This window comes from Vipera berus (assembly GCF_964194415.1).
Source record: "Vipera berus genome assembly, chromosome: 7".
Classification (NCBI taxonomy): domain Eukaryota; kingdom Metazoa; phylum Chordata; class Lepidosauria; order Squamata; family Viperidae; genus Vipera; species Vipera berus.
In genome coordinates, this window is record NC_138209.1 from 38,282,931 (window position 1) to 38,303,104 (window position 20,174).

General features: G+C 35.9%; 1 protein-coding gene across 1 annotated transcript in view; it reads right to left on the minus strand.

The window, feature by feature from the left end:
* Positions 1 to 11,284: 11,284 nt before the first annotated feature.
* The window catches only part of FAT4 (FAT atypical cadherin 4), a gene marked incomplete at both ends in the record, with an annotated part of 127,270 nt that continues 118,380 nt past the window's right edge, over positions 11,285 to 20,174 (minus strand). Inside the window, one exon of the mRNA XM_081332493.1 lies at positions 11,285 to 13,146. Coding sequence (XP_081188619.1) covers positions 11,285 to 13,146 — 1,862 coding nt within the window. The remainder of the gene's footprint in view (positions 13,147 to 20,174) is intronic.

Genomic DNA, 20,174 nt, shown 5'->3' on the forward strand with positions numbered 1-20,174 from the left:
TTTCCAGCAAGAGGAATAAAAGAATGGCACAGCATCTTTTATAGCAGGCTGCAGCTGTAGAAACACAGAGTCTTTCATACTTTCAAGAGCTAAGTGCCACTGCAAACCCCCAAACACACTCCCTTTGAGTGATCTTATTATCACAGCATTATTTAGATTAATTGCCTTGAAACTGCCCAGGTTTAGCAGAAAACTTGATTAGGAAACCAAAATTGTTTGAACAAACAATTGTAATGAGAGAGATCCTAGTGTAGTTAAAATACATTTTGATATCCTGTTCCAAGCAAAGGAAGGAATATGTTTTAACTAACCAAGGTCTATAGTCTACTCATTTGGTCAAGGAAAAGAGTACATGAATCAGAATAAATCTATTCAAATTTGGTGTCCATATTATTGAGGAATTATTTTATTTCTGGATTTAGATTTGTAGGGTTTTTAATTTTTTTTAAAAAAGAAATCATTATCCATTTATTCATACCTTTTCAATTTAGATTGTTTTTCTTGACACATATTTTTACATTTTAAATGTAAAACATGCCTGTCTATTTTGTCCATACAGAATTTTAACACAATCATAAAATATATACATTTTAATTTTTTGTACAGAACTGAGATAGTATTTATAAGCTGATCACTGTTCATAATAAGAAATTTTAAGCAAAGTTTAGAAAAAAATAAGAATTATAATAATCATTAATAAATAAGAAAAATAAAAGCTAATATACCTATATTTAATTTACACTAAACCTTTTACTTTATAAAAGTTTTGTCTTTGCAAACAGTCCTTACGTCTGTGAGATTCATATACAACATCATAGATTTTGCACCTTATTCTATGGAAATTTCCCAAGAAACATTAGAATATTATAAATTTATTTAAACTTTGTACAATTTTCTCTTATCAGGAATCTTTAAACAATAGTATTTTTTCCAAAAGGTTTGAAAAATCTAAATCTAAATCTAAATTCTGTAAAGAATAACCCAACACATATATTCCAAATAATTAGATAATGCTGATTTGTTTACAATAATTCTACAAAAGTTCTTTTTTATTCTGATGCATTTTATTCAGACCTTCATTAAAATGTTTCTTGAATGCTTACTTGATTATTTACTCAATATTTAACACAAATTATTGAAAAACGGTGACTTGTAAATTGGCAATATAACACCATTCTTTCTAGCCGAATTTATATTAAATTTTAATATTTTTAATGTGGGAGATCCAAATGTGTCTCCTTGACTAGTTTCCATCCATTGCTTCTTGTCCTGCCTTCAGGTGCTTTGGAGAATGGCTTGACTCCCTTTTTTTGTGGCAGCCCCTGAGATATTGGAACACTGCTATCATGTCCCCCCTCATCCTTCTCTTCATTAAGCTAGACCATTCCTTATATGGTTTAGCCTCCAGTCCCCTGATCATCTTTGTTGCTCTTCTCTGTACTCTTTCTAGACCCTCAACATCTTTTTTACATCATGGTGATCAAAACTGGATGCAATATTCCAAGTGTGGCCTTATCAAGGTATTGTAAAGCGGCATTAATACTTCACGTGATCTTGATTCTGTCCTTCTGTTAATGCAGCCTAGCACTGTGTTGGCTTTTTTGGCAGCACACTGCTGACTCATATTTAAGTGATTGTCTACTAGGACTCCAAGATCCCTCTCACAGTTACTACTATTGAGCAAGGTACCACCTATACTATACCTGTGCATTTGGTTTTTCTTGCCTAAATGTAGAACCTTACTTTTTTCACCATTGAATTTCATTTTGTTAGATAGTGCCCAGTGTTCAAGTCTGTCCAGATCCTCCTGTATCTTAAGCTATCTTCTGTAGTGTTGGCTATTCCTGCCAGCTTGGTGTCGTCTGCAAATTTGATGAGTTCCCCATGTATCCCCTCATCCAAATCGTTGAAGAAAATGTTGAAGAGCACTGGGCCCAGAACAGAGCCTTGGGGCACTCCACTACACACTTCCCTCCATGTAGATGCAGTTCCATTGAGGACCATACGCTGAGTACAGCCGGTCAGCCAGCTACAAATCCAACTGGTGGTGATGCTGTCTAACCCACATTTTTCTGTCTTATCAAGTAGTAGGTTGTGATCTACTTTATCAAATGCCTTACTGAAGTCCAAGTAAATTATATCCATAGCATTCCTCTGGTCCACTAATTCTGTCACTTAGTCAAAGAATGCAATAAGATTTGTCTGGCATAATCTGTTTTTCACAAACCCACGTTGGCTTTTAGTAGTGACTTTATTTGCCTCTAGGTGTTCACTGATTGTTTGTTTGATTATCTTTTGCAGAATCTTCCCAGGTATTAAGGTCAGGCCGATAGATCTGTAGTTTCCTGGATCTATTTTTTCCCCATTTTTGAAGATGGGAACTACATCATCTCTTTTCCAGTCCTCTGGTAGTTCTCCAGGATCTTTGAAAAATATAGTTCAGTGCAGTGCTTTTTTGGTAAAAGAAAAAGGTGCTGGAACTCACACGTCATACAACCTGCCTTGCCTACCCTACAAGGTTCCATCCAAAAAAGGTGCTGGAACTCCGTTCTGAGCATTCTATGAGAAAAAAGCCCTGGTTCAGTGGTTCTGAGATCACATCAGCCAGTTTCATAAGAACCTTGAGGTGTTATCCATCTGGTCCTGGTGATTTGAACTCGTCTAGGCTGGACAGGTGCTCACTTACCATTTTCTTGCCTATCTTAACTTGTGTTTCTACTCTGTTTTTTATGGCACTGGTTTTGGTAGGTTGGACTGTTTTTTCCCTTTGTGTAAAGACAGATGCAAAAAGCGAGTTAAATAGTTTTGCTTTCTCCCTGTTGCTTGTCACCTTCTTGCCACTTTCCCCCACTAATGGACCAATCATTTCCTTAAGTTTTTTTCTTGTTTTTACATGTTGAAAGAAGCTTTTTTTCTTATTTTTTACTTTGATCACAAGCCTTAGTTCATTTTGAGCCTTAGGTTTCCTCACTTCATCTTTGCAGGCACTGGCTATTTGCTGATATTCTGTCTTAGTTATGTGCCTCTCTTTCCACTTTTTATACTTGTCTTTTTTAACTTTCAACTTACCAGAATGTTCTGGTTTCTTTTGAGAGCTGTTATTTTTCTTCTTTGTTGATATTATGCTAGACTGGGCTATTAAAGCTAATAGCTAATAGATGCATGAAATATAATTAAAGCCATTTAATTATGTTTTTAAAAAATCCATATACTGTACAAGAATCTAATACAAAAACTGAATATGATAAACAGTAAAAGGTGTGAAACAAGGACACACCTAATTAATTTATTCAACATATTACAAGAGAGCAGAATTGGAAGAAATAATGGTGTGATTCAAAATTGGAAGTCTACATGTTAACAAAACAATCCATGCAGATGACACCATTAGTTGAAAGTTAAAACATGCTATAAAAGATAATTATGAAAATAAAAATTAAAATGGGTTAATGTTAAATGTTAAAAAAACCAAATATAATGGCAAGAAAACTTTAGTTAAGAACAAAGAAAGAATGGTTTCTTTTGTCTCCAGAATAATATGATATGATAGAAAAGTAAATCGAATATTACTTTTCTATGACAGAAAAGTAAATTGACTATTACTTTTCTATGACAGAAAAGTAAATTGACTATTACTTTTCTATGACAGAAAAGTAAATTGAATATTAATTGTAGGAATGAAAATAATAAAAAATGTATGCAGGATAATAGAAAATAGAGCTATTTTTATCACAGCACAGAATAATTAGGATAATAACAATAATTCAAAGTTGTGAAAGTGGACTCTTAGCAAGAGGACAAGAAACACATGCTTTTGAATAATGGACATGGAGATAGACAATACCATGGACTATAAGAAAAAACAACAACAACTAATCAATCAATCATGGATCAAGTAAAGACTGGCTACTCTATTGAGATTATGATTAGCAAACAGAAATATACAATCTTTGAACAAAAAATATGAGCAGACAAATTTGACAACTTGAGGGAAGTAGGAGAGTTCTATTGTTGTCAGAATGGTAGACATAACTGAGTAATTGAACCACCAGTCCTGTCAATGTGCATGCAATTACTGCTAAAAAGGAATGGATCTTTGCCTAATCACACTCATATCTCCTCTGAAGTGAGAGAGCACTGCTGCAAATGTCTATGGGAAAAATGGCACAATAGGTAAAGTATATAAAAGGGATATAAGTATTTATTAGACTGACATTGGAAGAGCTACAATTTTATAACCAAAGGAAAGTTGAGAAAATATTTGTCCATGCAGTTATCAGAAGATTAGGCCTAATTTGATGGCACTAATTATAGCTGTTGTGTATTTATCTTTCAAACAATTGTTCTGAAACCATTTGAAACAGTTGCTTAAATTTATGAAATGTCTGAAGAGCTAAATGTTTAATGAATTCCCAAAATATCCTTTCCTTCCTTTCCTACTGCTAGTATGAAGGCAGAAAAACTAGAGAACATTACTACAGTGGTTTGACCTTTAATTTCTGGATTAGTTACATGATTTTTTACTTGAAGCAGTAATTACATGATATCAATCACAAGGTATCAAATACCTTCTGTGAACTAATAAAATTATTATTTAATAAAAAGATCATACTAAATTGCTTTAGCTAATGATAGCCACTGACCTTTGAAAATGGAGGAAGACATAGAATATATTGCCTTATATCACTTAGATAACTGCACATTCAGTTATGTCATAATTGGAATGAAAAGGATCATGTTTTCTGATGCACTTGCTGTCCTTTGTTGCTGGCTTCTTTTTAGTATTAAATGTCATTTGAAACACAACAAATTGCCTAGTGTGTATCCAATTACAGCTATCATGGGAAATCATAAAGTCAAAACAGAAGCAGCTAAAATCATGAGGCAAAGGAAACTTCAGTTGCACTGGAAAAAGAAAGAAACTCTTGTCAGACTCAATTATTTAGGGCCTCAGAAAATTGTGCTCCGCTAGACTTTTTTTTTTTATTGCAGAGGAGAAAGTAAGGAGGGGAAGTGAGTTTTTGCAAAACAGGGCAGAAAAAATCTTTTCAAAAGCTATATAAAAGATACAGATAAACATGCATGCACATACATCTTTGTAATCCTTTGTACTTGTGTTTAAGAAATATACATGAAAAGGATAGAAGATAACATAAAATATAAAAATATTTGGAGCAGTAAAAAGGAAGATTTAGTGTTACAATTAAAACACGCTTCCCTGCTATGGTTGCTCTTGGGGTTACAGAAATACTGCCCAATCCTGCCAAATCTGTATTTAGAAAAGTGAATATTAAATACCAAGCTGCATAAAAGAATAGAGGAAAAGGTGTATCAGAGGCTTAATATTGATCTGGGTGTAAAAATACAGTACAAAAATGGATAAAAGAACCACAGTATAATAGCATTGTGCTAATCTTCAAAGGGGGGATTGCATTTGGTAAAAATGATCAGAAGAGACTTCTACATACTCAAAAGTCTATTTCAATTTTTCTAGTCAGCTTCCAGACAGAAAGCAATGCAATGAACCTGAGAATCATTTTGCCATCTTACCTCAGTGATGAGAATATATCTCTTCGGTGATAAAATGCCTCTTCATGGCTAAGCTCATTCACCTTGTACAGGATTCTTAATTAAATAAACTGTCTTTTACTAATATATGGCATTGTTTGGCATGGTTCTAGTTTTCTCTTAGAAATCTTGATGTCTAGTGTAAGAAGCCATAATAACAAAGGATGACTGGGAAGTGAAAACTATCGCTACCTGAAAATATAAACAATCAAAAATTAACTTATCTGTTGAAACCCACGTTTTCCCTGATTTTCTGAAATGACTTTCTTATAGGGAGACATCTTGAAAAAGACATATTAGAAAAGTAAAGTTAGTTTCCTTTCAATAAAGCTCAACTATTCTGATTTAATGAACTTGTACTGTAGTTTTCCAGGCAATAGTATGAAAGTGATTTGCCACTTTCTACAATGTAGTCCTATATGTATTCAGGGATTTTTTCTTTCTTTTTCTTCACACTCCAGTTTACAGCCTAATATTTTCAATTTGTCTCCCATCCAACTACTAACCTGCTTCACCCAGCTTAGCTTTTAAGCTCAAGCAACGCTGGCCAAATGCTGCCATCTGCTGCCTGTCTAATGCAATATTGAGAAAAATGTCCATTTTTTGTTTTTAAAAAATCAGATATTAATACACATTCCTGAACATATTGTTACTATTCTGATACTTGGGAGCTTATGTTGGAGTTATGGTAAATGAGAATAGATACAATGTACTATGGCTACTTTTTTCCATTGTGGAACTTACTGATTCCTTTATTCTTAAATGACCATCATATGTTTTGGATGTAAAAAACAGATTTGTCAAGGCCATTCAATGTAATGGTGGGGTTTTCTCAATTTCTTTTTAAACTATGGTGAAACCAAAATGTAGGTTGCAAATCAGAAAATGAGTTTCACATATTCCCTTCATCTTTTAAAACTACTTTTTTTTAACTTAAGTCAATTCTTTTTTGGCAGTCTTCTAATGTTTGTTCTATACAGCATGTTCAGTTGTAATGTTTTTAACCTTGTTTTCACAAATTGTAAAACAGTATTAATGCATACGATGTATTATGAACCTATTGTCATGATACTTAATATTTACCATAATTAACCATATAATGTATGATATTTTAGGAAGCTGTACTTTTAGAGATTTTTGGAATGACCTTGATCATTTTGTATTTTCAGTTGTCTTTATAGCCTAAAAAAGCAAAATTATGAAAATAAGCAAAGATTATAAAAGAAGAGGGCATTGTATAATCCTTTATACTGATCAGATGTAGCATTGGAATTGAACCTATAAAACTACTAGTTTGAGTTAGGAAGATTAAATAAAACATGCATTCTTTTCTCCAGGTGTAGTGTAAAATATTGTTGGGATTCACATTTGAGATTGGATAGCACTGAATGCAACAAATGTAAACTTTCACAACAGATGGCACTAGCAGTCACATATATGTCTGCTCTTTGTCTTTGAAATTAGTGCTATTACAGACAAGTAACAGATTTGGAAATTTTTCCAAAGGAAATTCTGAGTTTGGCTTTTTTAAAAAAATGCATTTTTCAAGAATTATAAGAAGTTACTTTCACTGGGCAGTTCAATGGCAAAATTATGTTTCATTCACAAAAGCCAAGAAGAGAGACAGAGATGTATCATGAATGCAGAACAGAAACACATTATATATGGTCAGCAATAAGATGAAGAATTTTCCTATAACAAAGTAAATTGAGGCATTTTCTCCAGCACACTGTATTGTATATTTTAGGTCCACTAAAGTTGAATAGGAATCAAACAATAAAAATATGTGTATCATAGCAGCAATTCTACCAGTACCTAGCATTTGGTCAACCATGAAAACAGGAGGCACATTAGATCAGGGCTTTTCAAGCTTTTCACCCATTGTACCACTTTTAGGATATGGTAACATCCGAGTACCACCAGTTGCCTAGCAAGGTGTCAAAAACATGATGACCTCCCACAAAAAAGGAAAAAAGTGATGAAGTACAGATAGTCCTCAACTTACAAAAGTTCACTTAGTGACTGTTTGAAGTTACAGTGGCACTGAAAAAAGTGCCCCCTGAACCACAGCCGAGCAAGACACCTGCCTGTCCACCCAGTGGTTTTCATTGTTGTGAGCATTTCTGTTGAGGATTAGCAGTGGGGGTGGGGTGAGTGGTGTTGGTTTTTATTCCCCCCCCCATCTGCTGGGTGGTTTCAGCAGATTTTGTTCACTTCACATGACCCTGGGACACTGTGACTGTCATAAATATGAATCAGTTGCCAAGTATCTGAATGTAAATCACAAGACCCTGGAGATGCTGCAACATTCCAGCTGATCAGCACTTCTTCTGGGCTCAGCAGAAGTGCCAGGATCAGCACCGAGTCCAGCTGGAGCCTGGCACTGATCCTGGCGCTTCCATTGAGCCCTGAGAGCCCCGAAGAAGCGCTGATCCTGGCGCTTCCGCTGAGCCCTGACAGCCCTGCAGCTCCAGCCATCTCTCGCTCAGGCTTGTGTGGTACTGCCACCGGTTCAGCTCATTCCCCTCTTTTTCTAGAATGGTCGCGTACCACCTGCCAGGTGCCAATGTTCCACAGGTGGTACCCGTACCACTGGTTGAAAAGCCCTGCATTAGATGACCCATCACAGTACAGGTTTTAGATTAATTATCTGATACCACATTCTTTGCCAGGCATTTGAACAGGACTTAAAAGCTATTGTTCATGATGATAAATTTATACTACAATATAGTATACAATATACAGTCATGTGAAAAAGAAAGTACACTCTGTTTGAGTTCTATGGTTTTATGTATTAGGACATAATAAAAATCATCTGGTCCTTAGCAGGCTTTCCTTTTGTAAAATAAATGATGACATGATGCAACATGTCATGTGGTATTGTTCATCTGAGATTTTATTTATCTACTTTTAAGAACTCCCAATGCTTTTTATGATTTTTATTATATCCTGATATGTAAAACCATAGAACTCAAAGAGGCTGTACTTTCTTTTTCACATGACTATATATTAGATGACACAGCTAAGAAATAACTATACTAGTTTGCTATTGACTTAATTGATGCCTGGAAGCAGGAATCAAAATAGTTTATTTCAACAACTAGATAGTTGTTCAAATAATTTAGACTGAATACAAAGAAAGGTTGCTTCTCTGCTTTCCACTGGAAATGCTCACATAAACGATACGCTCCTGCCCATCTCAAAGTTTACATATTTCTTGTAACTCCAGATGACTCATCACAGTTTCTGATTGGTTCAGAATGTGGTATGTATAAACTTTCTATCCACCAATATTCTTTGCATGTGGATGTTGCACAAATGAGTGGATAACCACTTACCATCTGGAATTTTGCCGTAGTCCTTTTTTTTTTAAGTTCCTTTGAGTCAGTGTTGACCCCTGATGACTGCCTGGACCAGTCCCTCTACTTTTCTTGGCATGGTTTCCCAAAGGTTTGCCATTGTCTTCTTCCTAGGATTGAGAGTGACTGGCCGAAGCTCTTGGGACTAGGACTAGTCATTTCTAGCCAAAATGACTCTTCCACAACTTAGTGATCTTTAAATATGCTAGAGGTACCATATTTGTATTGTAAAATTGCATTAGCATTTGTTTCCATTACTGCACACAATATATTTTAAATAAATATTTTAATTCTATTATTGGCATGTACACTCAGAAAGCATATGGTCTGTTACAATTTTATCAAAATGTGAAAAAAATGAACGTTACAGAAGTAACAAATGTAAAAAAGAGATTTTTCTTACTTTTCCTGAAAGTAAGAAAACTATTCTGTATCGGAAAACTATTCTGATACCAAAAGCAGAATTTAGGTTAAGAAACAAGTAGAAATAAAGGAAGACAAAATATTAAGAAGAAAAAAAACCCACTCCCCCAAACTCCTACATTTTTCACACAGTATAATAGAAGCTTCATGGAAACATAAGGGCATTGTATAAATCCCCCAAATTTAAAACAAAGGTGTTTAAAAATATTATCTTTTATAAGTGACATTTAGGATTCCCCTTATTACATGATCAATTCTTAGGATAAACTTTTTAGGATAAACTTTATACTCAGATATGAATACCTGAGCATAATACATAAGTATCATACAAATAAAGAATGTTGCATGCAAATACTCATAACTTTCTGCTTTTGTCTTTAAAATACATGAAAGTAGCATCAGTTAGAGATTGTGCCCCCATATTTTCACAATGCATTTTAAAGATAAAAGTTATTTCTGCTGTTCATAACTGATTCCATAGGTGCATCATTCATACTAGAGCAGACGTGTCAAACTCGCGACATCACGTGACATCACGCAATGTATCGGGACAGTTTTGCCATTGCTGGCAATGGGGTGGGTGCAGCTTCCATGTGACACATCCAGCCCGTGAGCCGGCAGTTTGACACCCCTGTACTAGAGTATCTGTATTGCAATACTAATAGAGCAATCATACACATCTACTCAAAAGCAATTCTCGTTAAGTTTAGATGATTTTACTCCCTGGGCTAGGAAGTGAAATTACAATCCAAGCTTCAACTTTATACATGCTGAATTTGATGGAACTTGATCTTGAGTAGACACTTCTAGGATCGCACTATAAGTACATTTTTAAAACTGGTATCCTGTTTCAAGAGTGCAGCAACTTATATTTTTAATAAATATGTTTATTTCAAATTCTTCTATCACAGAATATTCTGTAGTGTAACAAAAAGATCACTCAAAGATCCTACAGGAAGGCAGTGCTTAGAATAATAACCATAATAATACTTAGTATAGTGCTATATGGCTTTTTAACACTTAGGCAAACAATTCTCCACTATGCCCCCTGTGAGTTAGAGTAATCATTTTTATTATTTATAGCATCTTCTCATTTCTCCAGATGACAGAACTGAAATTTCAGTAGGGTGGCTTGTCAAGCCAAAGTTATTATTCAAGTTGGTATTAATTTGGAACTAAAAGAGTTCAGTTTTCTATTCTCACTTTGCCTTCAACCACATTATCTGTTGTACAAATTCTGTTGTTTGTTCAATTTGACAATGTGTATCAGTTTCCATACAAGCTAAAATACTGCAATTTTGGGAAACAAGGAAAAAAAATTATTCAGAAGTTCTCACACATCCTTGTAAAAAACAATGTAATCCTAAAGTGCTCATGAACTAGTTAACAGCACCCCTTGAACATAAAACAATAATAAGCTTAAGCTTATCATTCTTTGAAAAATTCAGATTTGAGCAACTGAGGGATAGGAAATATAGTTTCAGGAAGAATACAACAATTTCATTCCTTCATTCAGCATCTGCAAAATTGGTTACCGCAACAAATCAACATAGTTGATATTTTTACATTTCAAAACAACTTATTCAACTTGTGTACAAACACACCCCTCACAACAAAACATTTTGCAGCCATTTTTAGAGCTAATCATTAATTTAAAAATCACAAATCAAACAACATATAATGGATAAAAATCCAAATATCACATATAAGATATCTTGTTTGAAAATATAATGCATGCAGTAGAAACAAATTTAACCAGTTGTAATTAAATAATAATAATAAAAAATGTTCTTTTCAGCAGCATACTTGTGATTATTTTAAATGTGTCTAACCACTGGCCCTGGCTAAAACAAAATGTGTCCTTTTTTATCTACACCGATAAAATGGCTTGAGTATTTTATGCATTTGTATTTTGACAATGTCAATATGAAGTTCTATACATACTGTTCAGCTTCTCCATCTTTTGGTTGCGTTGTACCATTTCTGCACTCTTCACTTACATTTGCTGCTGTCTTTTCTGGAAGAGATGCTAAATCTTTAAAAACATCCACATAATGCCCAAATCCAGGGCCCCAGTTCAAAAGATTGTCCCAGTTGAAGTTCCCCCCTTGTGGTCCAAGTTTTAAAGGGGAACTATCATTAATGCTGGATGCAGGTGCAGGCGCTTGTGCACCCACGGGACCACCACCCTCTCCTCGGCGGCCTGGATATCTCCTAGGCTTAAGTCTAGCGCCATAATTGTCTTCATCATCAGCATCTGATTCATTAACTTGAGATAGTTTGGGCATTCTTGAAGTATACACCATGGGTTTTTCACGATCATACTCCATCTCAGAACATGTAAAAGAGTCATGGGAATCACTGTCAGATGATGATTCTGGAGCTGGAATACCATCAGCTGGATTTCTTGTTCTTGACAGAGGCCTTCTGCAGTCTTCCTCAGAAGAAGATCTTCCATGATCAGCACTACAGATGCTTGGATTTCTAGGGCGTGGAGTGTTAAGTCTTTCCACCTCTTCAATAGAAAGTCCTACAGGAGGACCACTTTCAAGAGCTATTGGTTGCTTTAAGCGACTTCCAGGCCTGGAAGTATGACCTGTCATCATTTGAGGACTCTTGCTTCTTCTTCCTAGTCTACTAGGATAATTAAAGATAGCAGTTTGGCAGACTTCATTGTGCATTTCTAAAGGGCTCCCTTCTCTTATAGAAAGATGCATTTCCCTTGCTGGACTATTTCTATAGAATGTGGATGCTTTGGAGAATGGAGCAGGACTATGACGAGAAAGATGGTTTGGTGTAGGGCAAGCAGAATGATTTAGTGAAGTTGTCCTTAGACCTTGACTATATGAAGGCTGGTAGGTTAAGCTACTTGCTCCCAAGGGCATAGGTGACTGTCTTGCAAACCCTAATGGACTGTGCCTCTGAATGGAAAATTTAGGAGTATGACTTCGGAACTGCTTATAATGCTGAATGATGTCTGCATCTGAAGGAGCTATACTGCTTGCATTATCAATGTCATAATGTTCTATCTCTGTTTCTGGGGAAGCTAGAGGAGCACTGGGTATAGTCTCTGCATTGTGTGATATATCTGTTTCATCAAATATGAGATAAGGATTTTCTCTTTCGATTATGTCAGGTTTTGGGTTTCCTTCAGGTTGCTTCCGGATGGTCATATCATCACCATAGGGTGGTATATTATCAGGATCATCAAACGCATCATTTTCACTGCCCTTCTTTTTCTTTTCCTTTGTTTTCTTCTCTTCTTTTGGAACTTTTGCCTTCTTTCCTTTGCACTGATTGCACAGGATCAAGCTAAGCACAAGCAATGCCAACAGAGTAGCACAACTGCACACAATGGCTGGAACAGCCCACAGTGGTAAAGAAAGTTCAGCTGGATAGAGCTGAGGGATACAAATATAGGCACCATTTATTCCTGCCTTGCATACATGTCCCTGGGCACATATGACACCAAAGCACACTACTAGTATTTCACATGTTGTTCCAGTGTGTGATTCTGGACAACTGCAAATAAATCCAGCTCTTTCATCAGGTTCACAGGTACCTCCATTCTGACAGGGATCAGATGCACAGGCTCCAGGATGAACACATTCATATGTATACCACTGGTTAATGCACATTAGCTTTCCTGTACAAGGATTGCTGGCACAGATGTTGGGACCTCGACAGCCAATCTTCACAGAGGGATCTGATCTGGAAATGGTAGCAAGACTATGTTGTCCTGTGAAGGGAAGACTTTCTTCGCCATATTTCAGGTAAGAAATGCATCCATCAAAATCTAAGACAATAGAAAAAAATGGATTTTAAAGTTACAGCTTAACTAATTTAACAATTTTAAATGACAATCTAATGGATAAAAATAGCCTTATAAAGCAATAATCATCAAATGAGATTTATGTCACATCCTAAAACAAAATAAACCTACTAAATACCTGTCATATAAACTTTATATACCTATCATGTAAACTTTATTTCCTACCTTTATTATTTTTTCACATAACTCAATGTGGCAAACATATCCAAGATACCTTTGTTGTCCTATTTTCTCCACAATAACAATCCTGTGAGATGAGTTGGGCTGAGAGAGACATTGGACCAAAGTTACTCAGCTGGTTTTCATGGCTAAAGTGGGACTTGAACTCACGATGTCCCACTTTTTGCCTGGTGCCTAACCACTATACCAAACTGGCTCTCTATTTATGTCAATTAGGTAGGGATAGGAACAACTTTAATCGAAATTAAATTTAGAAAAAAATCAGGAAATTTGAAATTATAAAAAGAAATTTTTTAAAAAATGTGGGCATATTAAACCAAGAAGAAGAATATGAGTAATTGTGTCTTCCTGGTGTGGTTGATAAATGTCTCTGTGGGTGAGAACCTAAGAAGCATATCGAATCATATTCCTACAGGATTCCAGCATCAGTTAAACATAACTAGCTGTGGTGTAAACAAAGATTTAATGCTTTAGGATCTGTTGTAGTTGTTGTAGTTCATCTAAGATAGTGACAGTTCATTCACCCTGGCTCTACTGTGTAATGATGCAGGAATGGTTTTCTGCCTATCCCACAAGTTGTAAATTATATGGGGCCAAGGACCATGGGAAAATAAACACTATTTGGAGTGATAGTGTGAACTGATGAAGATAGTAAAGTTACATAATTTTGGTAGATTTGTTATTCTAAATTGACTTTCAGTGCTTACCCTTTCCTGTAATGATAATTATGGGTCTTCAAGTCATTTTTGTGGTCATCATATGTGACCACAAAATTAGATTTTCTCAGGATGATGTGTTCCAAGCCTGGCCCTTCATGTCTTCCAGCAGGGCCCCCAGCATTGCTACAGCTGAATCCATCCACCTTACCGCTGACTGTCATTTTTTCCTTTCCTTTCTTGTTTCCCAGTGTTACAGTCATTTCTACAAAGCTAAGTCTGTCCAAAGCATGTTCATGTGAGCCTGGTTTTTATTCTTGCAGTCAGACCTCTAGATTCACTTTTATATAGTGTCTCAGGGAAAACACTAGTCTGCATGAACTGATCTTTGCAGATATAATCATGGTATCTGAATTTCTTTTCCAAGCTCTTTTTTGCTTCTCTGCCCAGTGCTAGTCTGTGGCATTTTTCTTGACAGTTGGTTTTTAAACTATGGAGTCCTTGGTGTTCCTTGAACTTGGTTGTTTTCTTGTGATAGTTTCACTACCAAACTACAGGTGAAACTCAAAAAATTAGAATATCGTGCAAAAGTTCATTTATTTCAGTAAATAAAAGCAACTTAAAAGGGGAAACTAATATATGAGATAGACTCATTACATGCAAAGCAAGATAGTTCAAGCCGTGATTTGTCATAATTGTGATGATTATGGCGCACAGCTCATGAAAACCCCAAATCCACAATCTCAGTAAATTAGAATATTTTGAAAAGGTGCAATATTCTAGGCTCAAAGTGTCCCGCTCTAATCAGCTAATCAAGCCATAACACCTGCAAAGGGTTCCTGAGCCTTTAAATGGTCTCTCTGTCTGGTTCAGTAGGAATGACAATCATGGGGAAGACTGCTGACCTGACAGTTGTACAGAAAACCATCATTGACACCCTCCATAAGGAGGGAAAGCCTCAAAAGGTAATTGCAAAAGAAGTTGGATGTTCACAAAGTGCTGTATCAAAGCACATTAATAGAAAGTTATGTGGAAGGGAAAAGTGTGGAAGAAAAAGGTGCACAAGCAGCAGAGGATTGTCAGGAAAAGGCCGTTCAAAAGTGTTGGGGACTTTCACAAGGAGTGGACTGAGGCTGGAGTCAGTACATCAAGAGCCACCACACAGAGATAGATCCTGGACATGGGCTTCAAATGTCGTATTCCTCTTGTCAAGCCGCTCCTGAACAACAACATCAGAAGCGTCTTACCTGGGGTAAAGAAAAATAGACCTGGTCTGTTGCTCAGTGATCCAAAGTCCTCTTTTCTGATGAGAGCAACTTTTGCATCTCATTTGGAAACCAAGGACCCAGAGTCTGGAGGAAGAATGGAGAGGCACACACTGCAAGATGCTTGAAGTCCAGTGTGAAGTTTCCACAGTCTGTGTTGATTTGGGGAGCCATGTCATCTGCTGGTGTTGGTCCACTGTGCTTCATTAAGTCCAGGGTCAACGCAGCCGTCTACCAGGAGATTTTGGAGCAGTTCATGCTTCCTTCCGCAAACAAGCTTTATGGGGATGCTGACTTCATTTTCCAGCAGGACTTGGCACCTGTCCACACTGCCAAAAGCACCAAAACCTGGTTCAATGACCGTGGGATTACTGTGCTTGATTGGCCAGCAAACTCGCCTGACCTGAACTCCATAGAGAATCTATGGGGCATTGCCAAGAGAAAGATAAGAGACATGAGACCGAACAATGCAGAAGAGCTGAAGGCCGCTATTGAAGCATCCTGGTCTTCCATAACACCTCAGCAGTGCGGCAGGCTGATAGCTTCCATGCCATGCCGCATTGAGGCAGTAATTGCTGCAAAAGGGGCCCAAACCAAGTACTGAGTACATATGCATGCTTATACTTTTCAGAGGTCCGATATTGTTCTATGTACACTTCTTGTTTTATTGATTGCATGTAATATTCTAATTTTCTGAGATTGTGGATTTGGGGTTTTCATGAGCTGTATGCCATAATCATCACAATTATGACAAATCACGGCTTGAACTATCTTGCTTTGCATGTAATGAGTCTATCTCATATATTAGTTTCCCCTTTTAAGTTGCATTACTGAAATAAATGAACTTTTGCACAATATTCTAATTTTTAGAGTTTCACCTGTAGGTAACCTCATCTGCGCTTGTGGAGAAAGGGATTTGCTCTCATTTAATACACTACTGGCTTGCCCTGTCAGTGTTGGTAGGAATGACAAAACTAGCACAATTTTCTTAGAACACATTGCTGGTGGCTTCAGTTAAGACAGATAGTTCTGCTTGTTTTAGTAAGAAAGCACCATGGATCATGGCTGGAACATCCTGGGGTGCTGATGCTAATACCCTAAAACAACAGCTTTGGCTTTGGTTTATTCCACAGCTGAATATTGTGCCAGTATGTGACTTAACAGTGGCCACACTCAAATGGTCAATGTCCAACTCTGCCAGACAGTGCATATCATCTCAGGCACATTGTGTTTCACTCCTGTGTACTGGTTACCAGTACTTAACAATCTCATACCACCCACATTAGAAGACAACAAGCTCTCATCCAGCTATGGTGAAGGATTGTCAACACCAAGGCCCTCTCTATTCACCAGGATACTGTACAGTCCGTCAAATGTTGAAATCCCATGGGCCATCATGGAAAACAGCTACTCATTTAACATCTACTTAATATAAGTCTGACAATGTCTGGGGAGAGGAATGGTCCAAGTTACCTTCTTGTGGCTTGCCATTAGAGATCCCTTTACCAAACCACATGACTTTGAACTGCCTCGTTCTGATTGGCCATGAATATCTCTTATGGTTTGTACTAAAATTGTATTAAAGGAGTACATATTAGATCAGAGTTCCCCAACTTTTTCGTCTTTGCGGACTGGCTGGGGGGGTAGACAGGATGGTTCCACGCAAGTAGCTGGCAAGCATGCATAAATGCAGCTCCATTTCCACAAGTGACAGGCAAGTGCGCTTGCCCCCATGCAAATGGAGCATGCATGCACATGCTTGCCCACTGTTTGTGCAAGTGGGGATGCATGCATATATGCACTCACCCACCATGTCCGCAGCCCATTTCCCAGCAGCTCAAAGCCTGGAGGCAGGTTGCAGCCTGGGGGTTGGGGACTCTTGTATTTGATGAAGGAGTACATATTATATTAGGATTAAATAATAAAGCTATTCTGCTGCTGTTGCCTCTTGTGATTGCTCTCAGAGATAAATATCATTAATTAGCTCACAACTAGCCAGCCCAAATGAAGTAGTCTTTACCTCAAACACTAATACAGGTTAAGCAAAGGAATCTGAGCTGTATAGGGAATAAATATACTTTAGCAGAAAGGTGTTTTACTCTGGTCCTATCTAGGAGTGTCCACAATGATAGCTATATACAAATCAGCATTCAATATACCAACAAATAGAAACTACATAACATTTGAGCTGATATCCGCATGTATATATATATATATATATATATATATATATATATATATATATATATATATATATATATATATATATATATATATATATATATATATATATATATATATATATATATATATATATATATATATATATATGCAAATTATTCAAATTGCTAATAAAGAATTTGGGAGGCTAAGATGATCATTTCGAACTCTTTATGTTCTCATCAGTTAGTCATACCCTTTATCTGAGATTCGAACCTGGGCTATACATGGCATCAAGATTAAACAATATTGTATTATATGATCTTTAAATCTTTCTGAACATAGATGAGCTACTATGCATGTCATGGACTAAACCAAACCATCGATGTATCATTAAGTCTGCATAACACTAACAACAAATTCTATTTATTTTAGGCATTCAATGCCTTGTTAATTAAAAAAAGACAATGCTACCTATTGAATTGTGATTGAAATGAAGAATAATATCTCTACATTTCATAAATATTTCAAGTAGCTTTAGGGATTTGCAATATGATTTAAAGAGATGATTACTAAGAAATTTTTACAATGCAGTGAGGAAATTGCCCACAACATTTTTCTTCAGATGTATTTTTCGATAATACTTTTGTATATATCTTGAATTGTTATATACTAATTTTTGCTTATTATGCTGATATTTAAAACATACAAGTTCATGCAGTTATAACTTTCTATAAATCTTGGCATGCCATATGAAGTGCAATACAATATATTTTATTAATTTTTTAACATAGTCACCTTAATATTTGGTAAACAGCGTGTTGTCTGAGTTAATATTTAAAAACAATCAATAACAGTTAATTTCTATAATTCCATAATCCACATAGTACTTTCTTTGATTTTCACTTCTTCCAATAATATTCTCTTTTACCAACCTTAAATTGGTACATTTCTTAGTATTTTGATAGGTAACAATTGAATATGAACATTTTTTCTAATATTTAACAACCACATTAAAATAAAGCTGCTTTTCTAATTAATCATCTTAATTAGTAAAGGTAAAGGTAAAGGTTCCCTGCACATGTGTGCTAGTCGTTTCCGACTCTAGGGGCCGGTGCTCATCTCCGTTTCAAAGCCGAAGAGCCAGCGCTTGTCCGAGGACGTCTCCGTGGTCATGTGGCCGGCATGACTAGCACGGAACGCTGTTACCTTCCCACCGTAGTGGTCCCTATTTTTCTACTTGCATTTTTACGTGCTTTCGAACTGCTAGGTTGGCAGAAGCTGGGACGAGTAACAGGCGCTCACTCTGCTACGCGGCACTCGGGATTTGATCCACCAAACTGCCGACCTTCTGATCGACAAGCTCAGTGTCCTAACCCACTGAGCCACCGCGTCCCTTCTCATCTTAATTACCTCATCATAGATCCTGTTTTCAAAGTTCTTATTTAGATTTGTTTTCCCCGCAATGTTCAAAACATTCTTACCAGTTAAGATTTTCTCAGTTAATTACACTTAAATATTTAAGTCTGTTTCCTCATACAAGCCATCCCAACAATTATACATTTCTCATATCTTAAAAAAAAGAAAAGAAAAAAAGGGAGGAAATAATATACTACTTGAGAAACATGTCCTTCTTAAGCTAAGATACATTTATATCCAGAATTTTTCTATTCTTTTTAACTGTGTTAAAACGAATGTTTAATCTTTAAATATTCCATCTAATAAATCCAATCATCTAATCTTCTGAATCTATTCAGAACATTTTATCAATTGAGATTTTATCAAGATCAATTACGCTTAAGTATCTAAAACATTTCCCTCATATAAACATCTTTATATTTCTCATATCATAAAAAAAGAAAAAAAATACTGTGTTACTTGAGGGGTCCATCCCTCTTAAACTAAAATACATTTACATCCAACCATATTCGAACAAGTGTTTAATCTTTAGATATTCCATCTGATAAATCCCATCATCTAATTTCTTAATTCTAACTTTAGCCTTGTTTTTTGCCAAACATCTTTCCTAATCAGTATGCTCCACTGAACCAAAAAAGTCTTCCCTTAGTCTTGTAGATGTTGTTGTAGGTACAGGAGACAAATCCAGTAAGATGTTTTTGTGTGAGAGTTTCGCCTCTTTGTATTCACTGAAAATATTTTTCTTTCTTTCTGTCTTAATTTGTCTTATCATTTTTTGTCTCTCAATTTCTCGTACTTCTCTTCACAGATCTATAATCCATTTTGTCAAATATTTTTTCTTGTCCTATGACTTATTTTGCAATCTTGAAGTATAGATTATCTTTTCCATGTCCAATATTTCCTGCAAGTTTTTCTCTGCCTGGGTTAAGTCATAATTCCTTCCATTGTTGGTTCCATCTTTAAATCTCTTTCCTCTGGTTTATGTTCTGTTGTATGCTTTATCTGATTGTTCATTATTTTTATTTTATGAGAGTTTTTTGTTGTAAGGTTAAATTGAAGATGTTTTCATTTATATTTTCAAAGTTGTTTTTAATTTCCTTGTGGTTTGAAATCATTGTCATTTGAATCGGTTGCAACATAGCATACATTTCCTCATGGAAAGTATTTGTTTTTTCTTGATATGTTCTTTCTGCAGGTATCTAATGTTCTATGATAGCCAAAAGTCAAAGTTTTCCTTTCTATGCAAATATCTTTACAGTCACAGTTCAAAAAGTATTTATAATCCACAAAGGTTGATTTTTTTAAAGGTTTT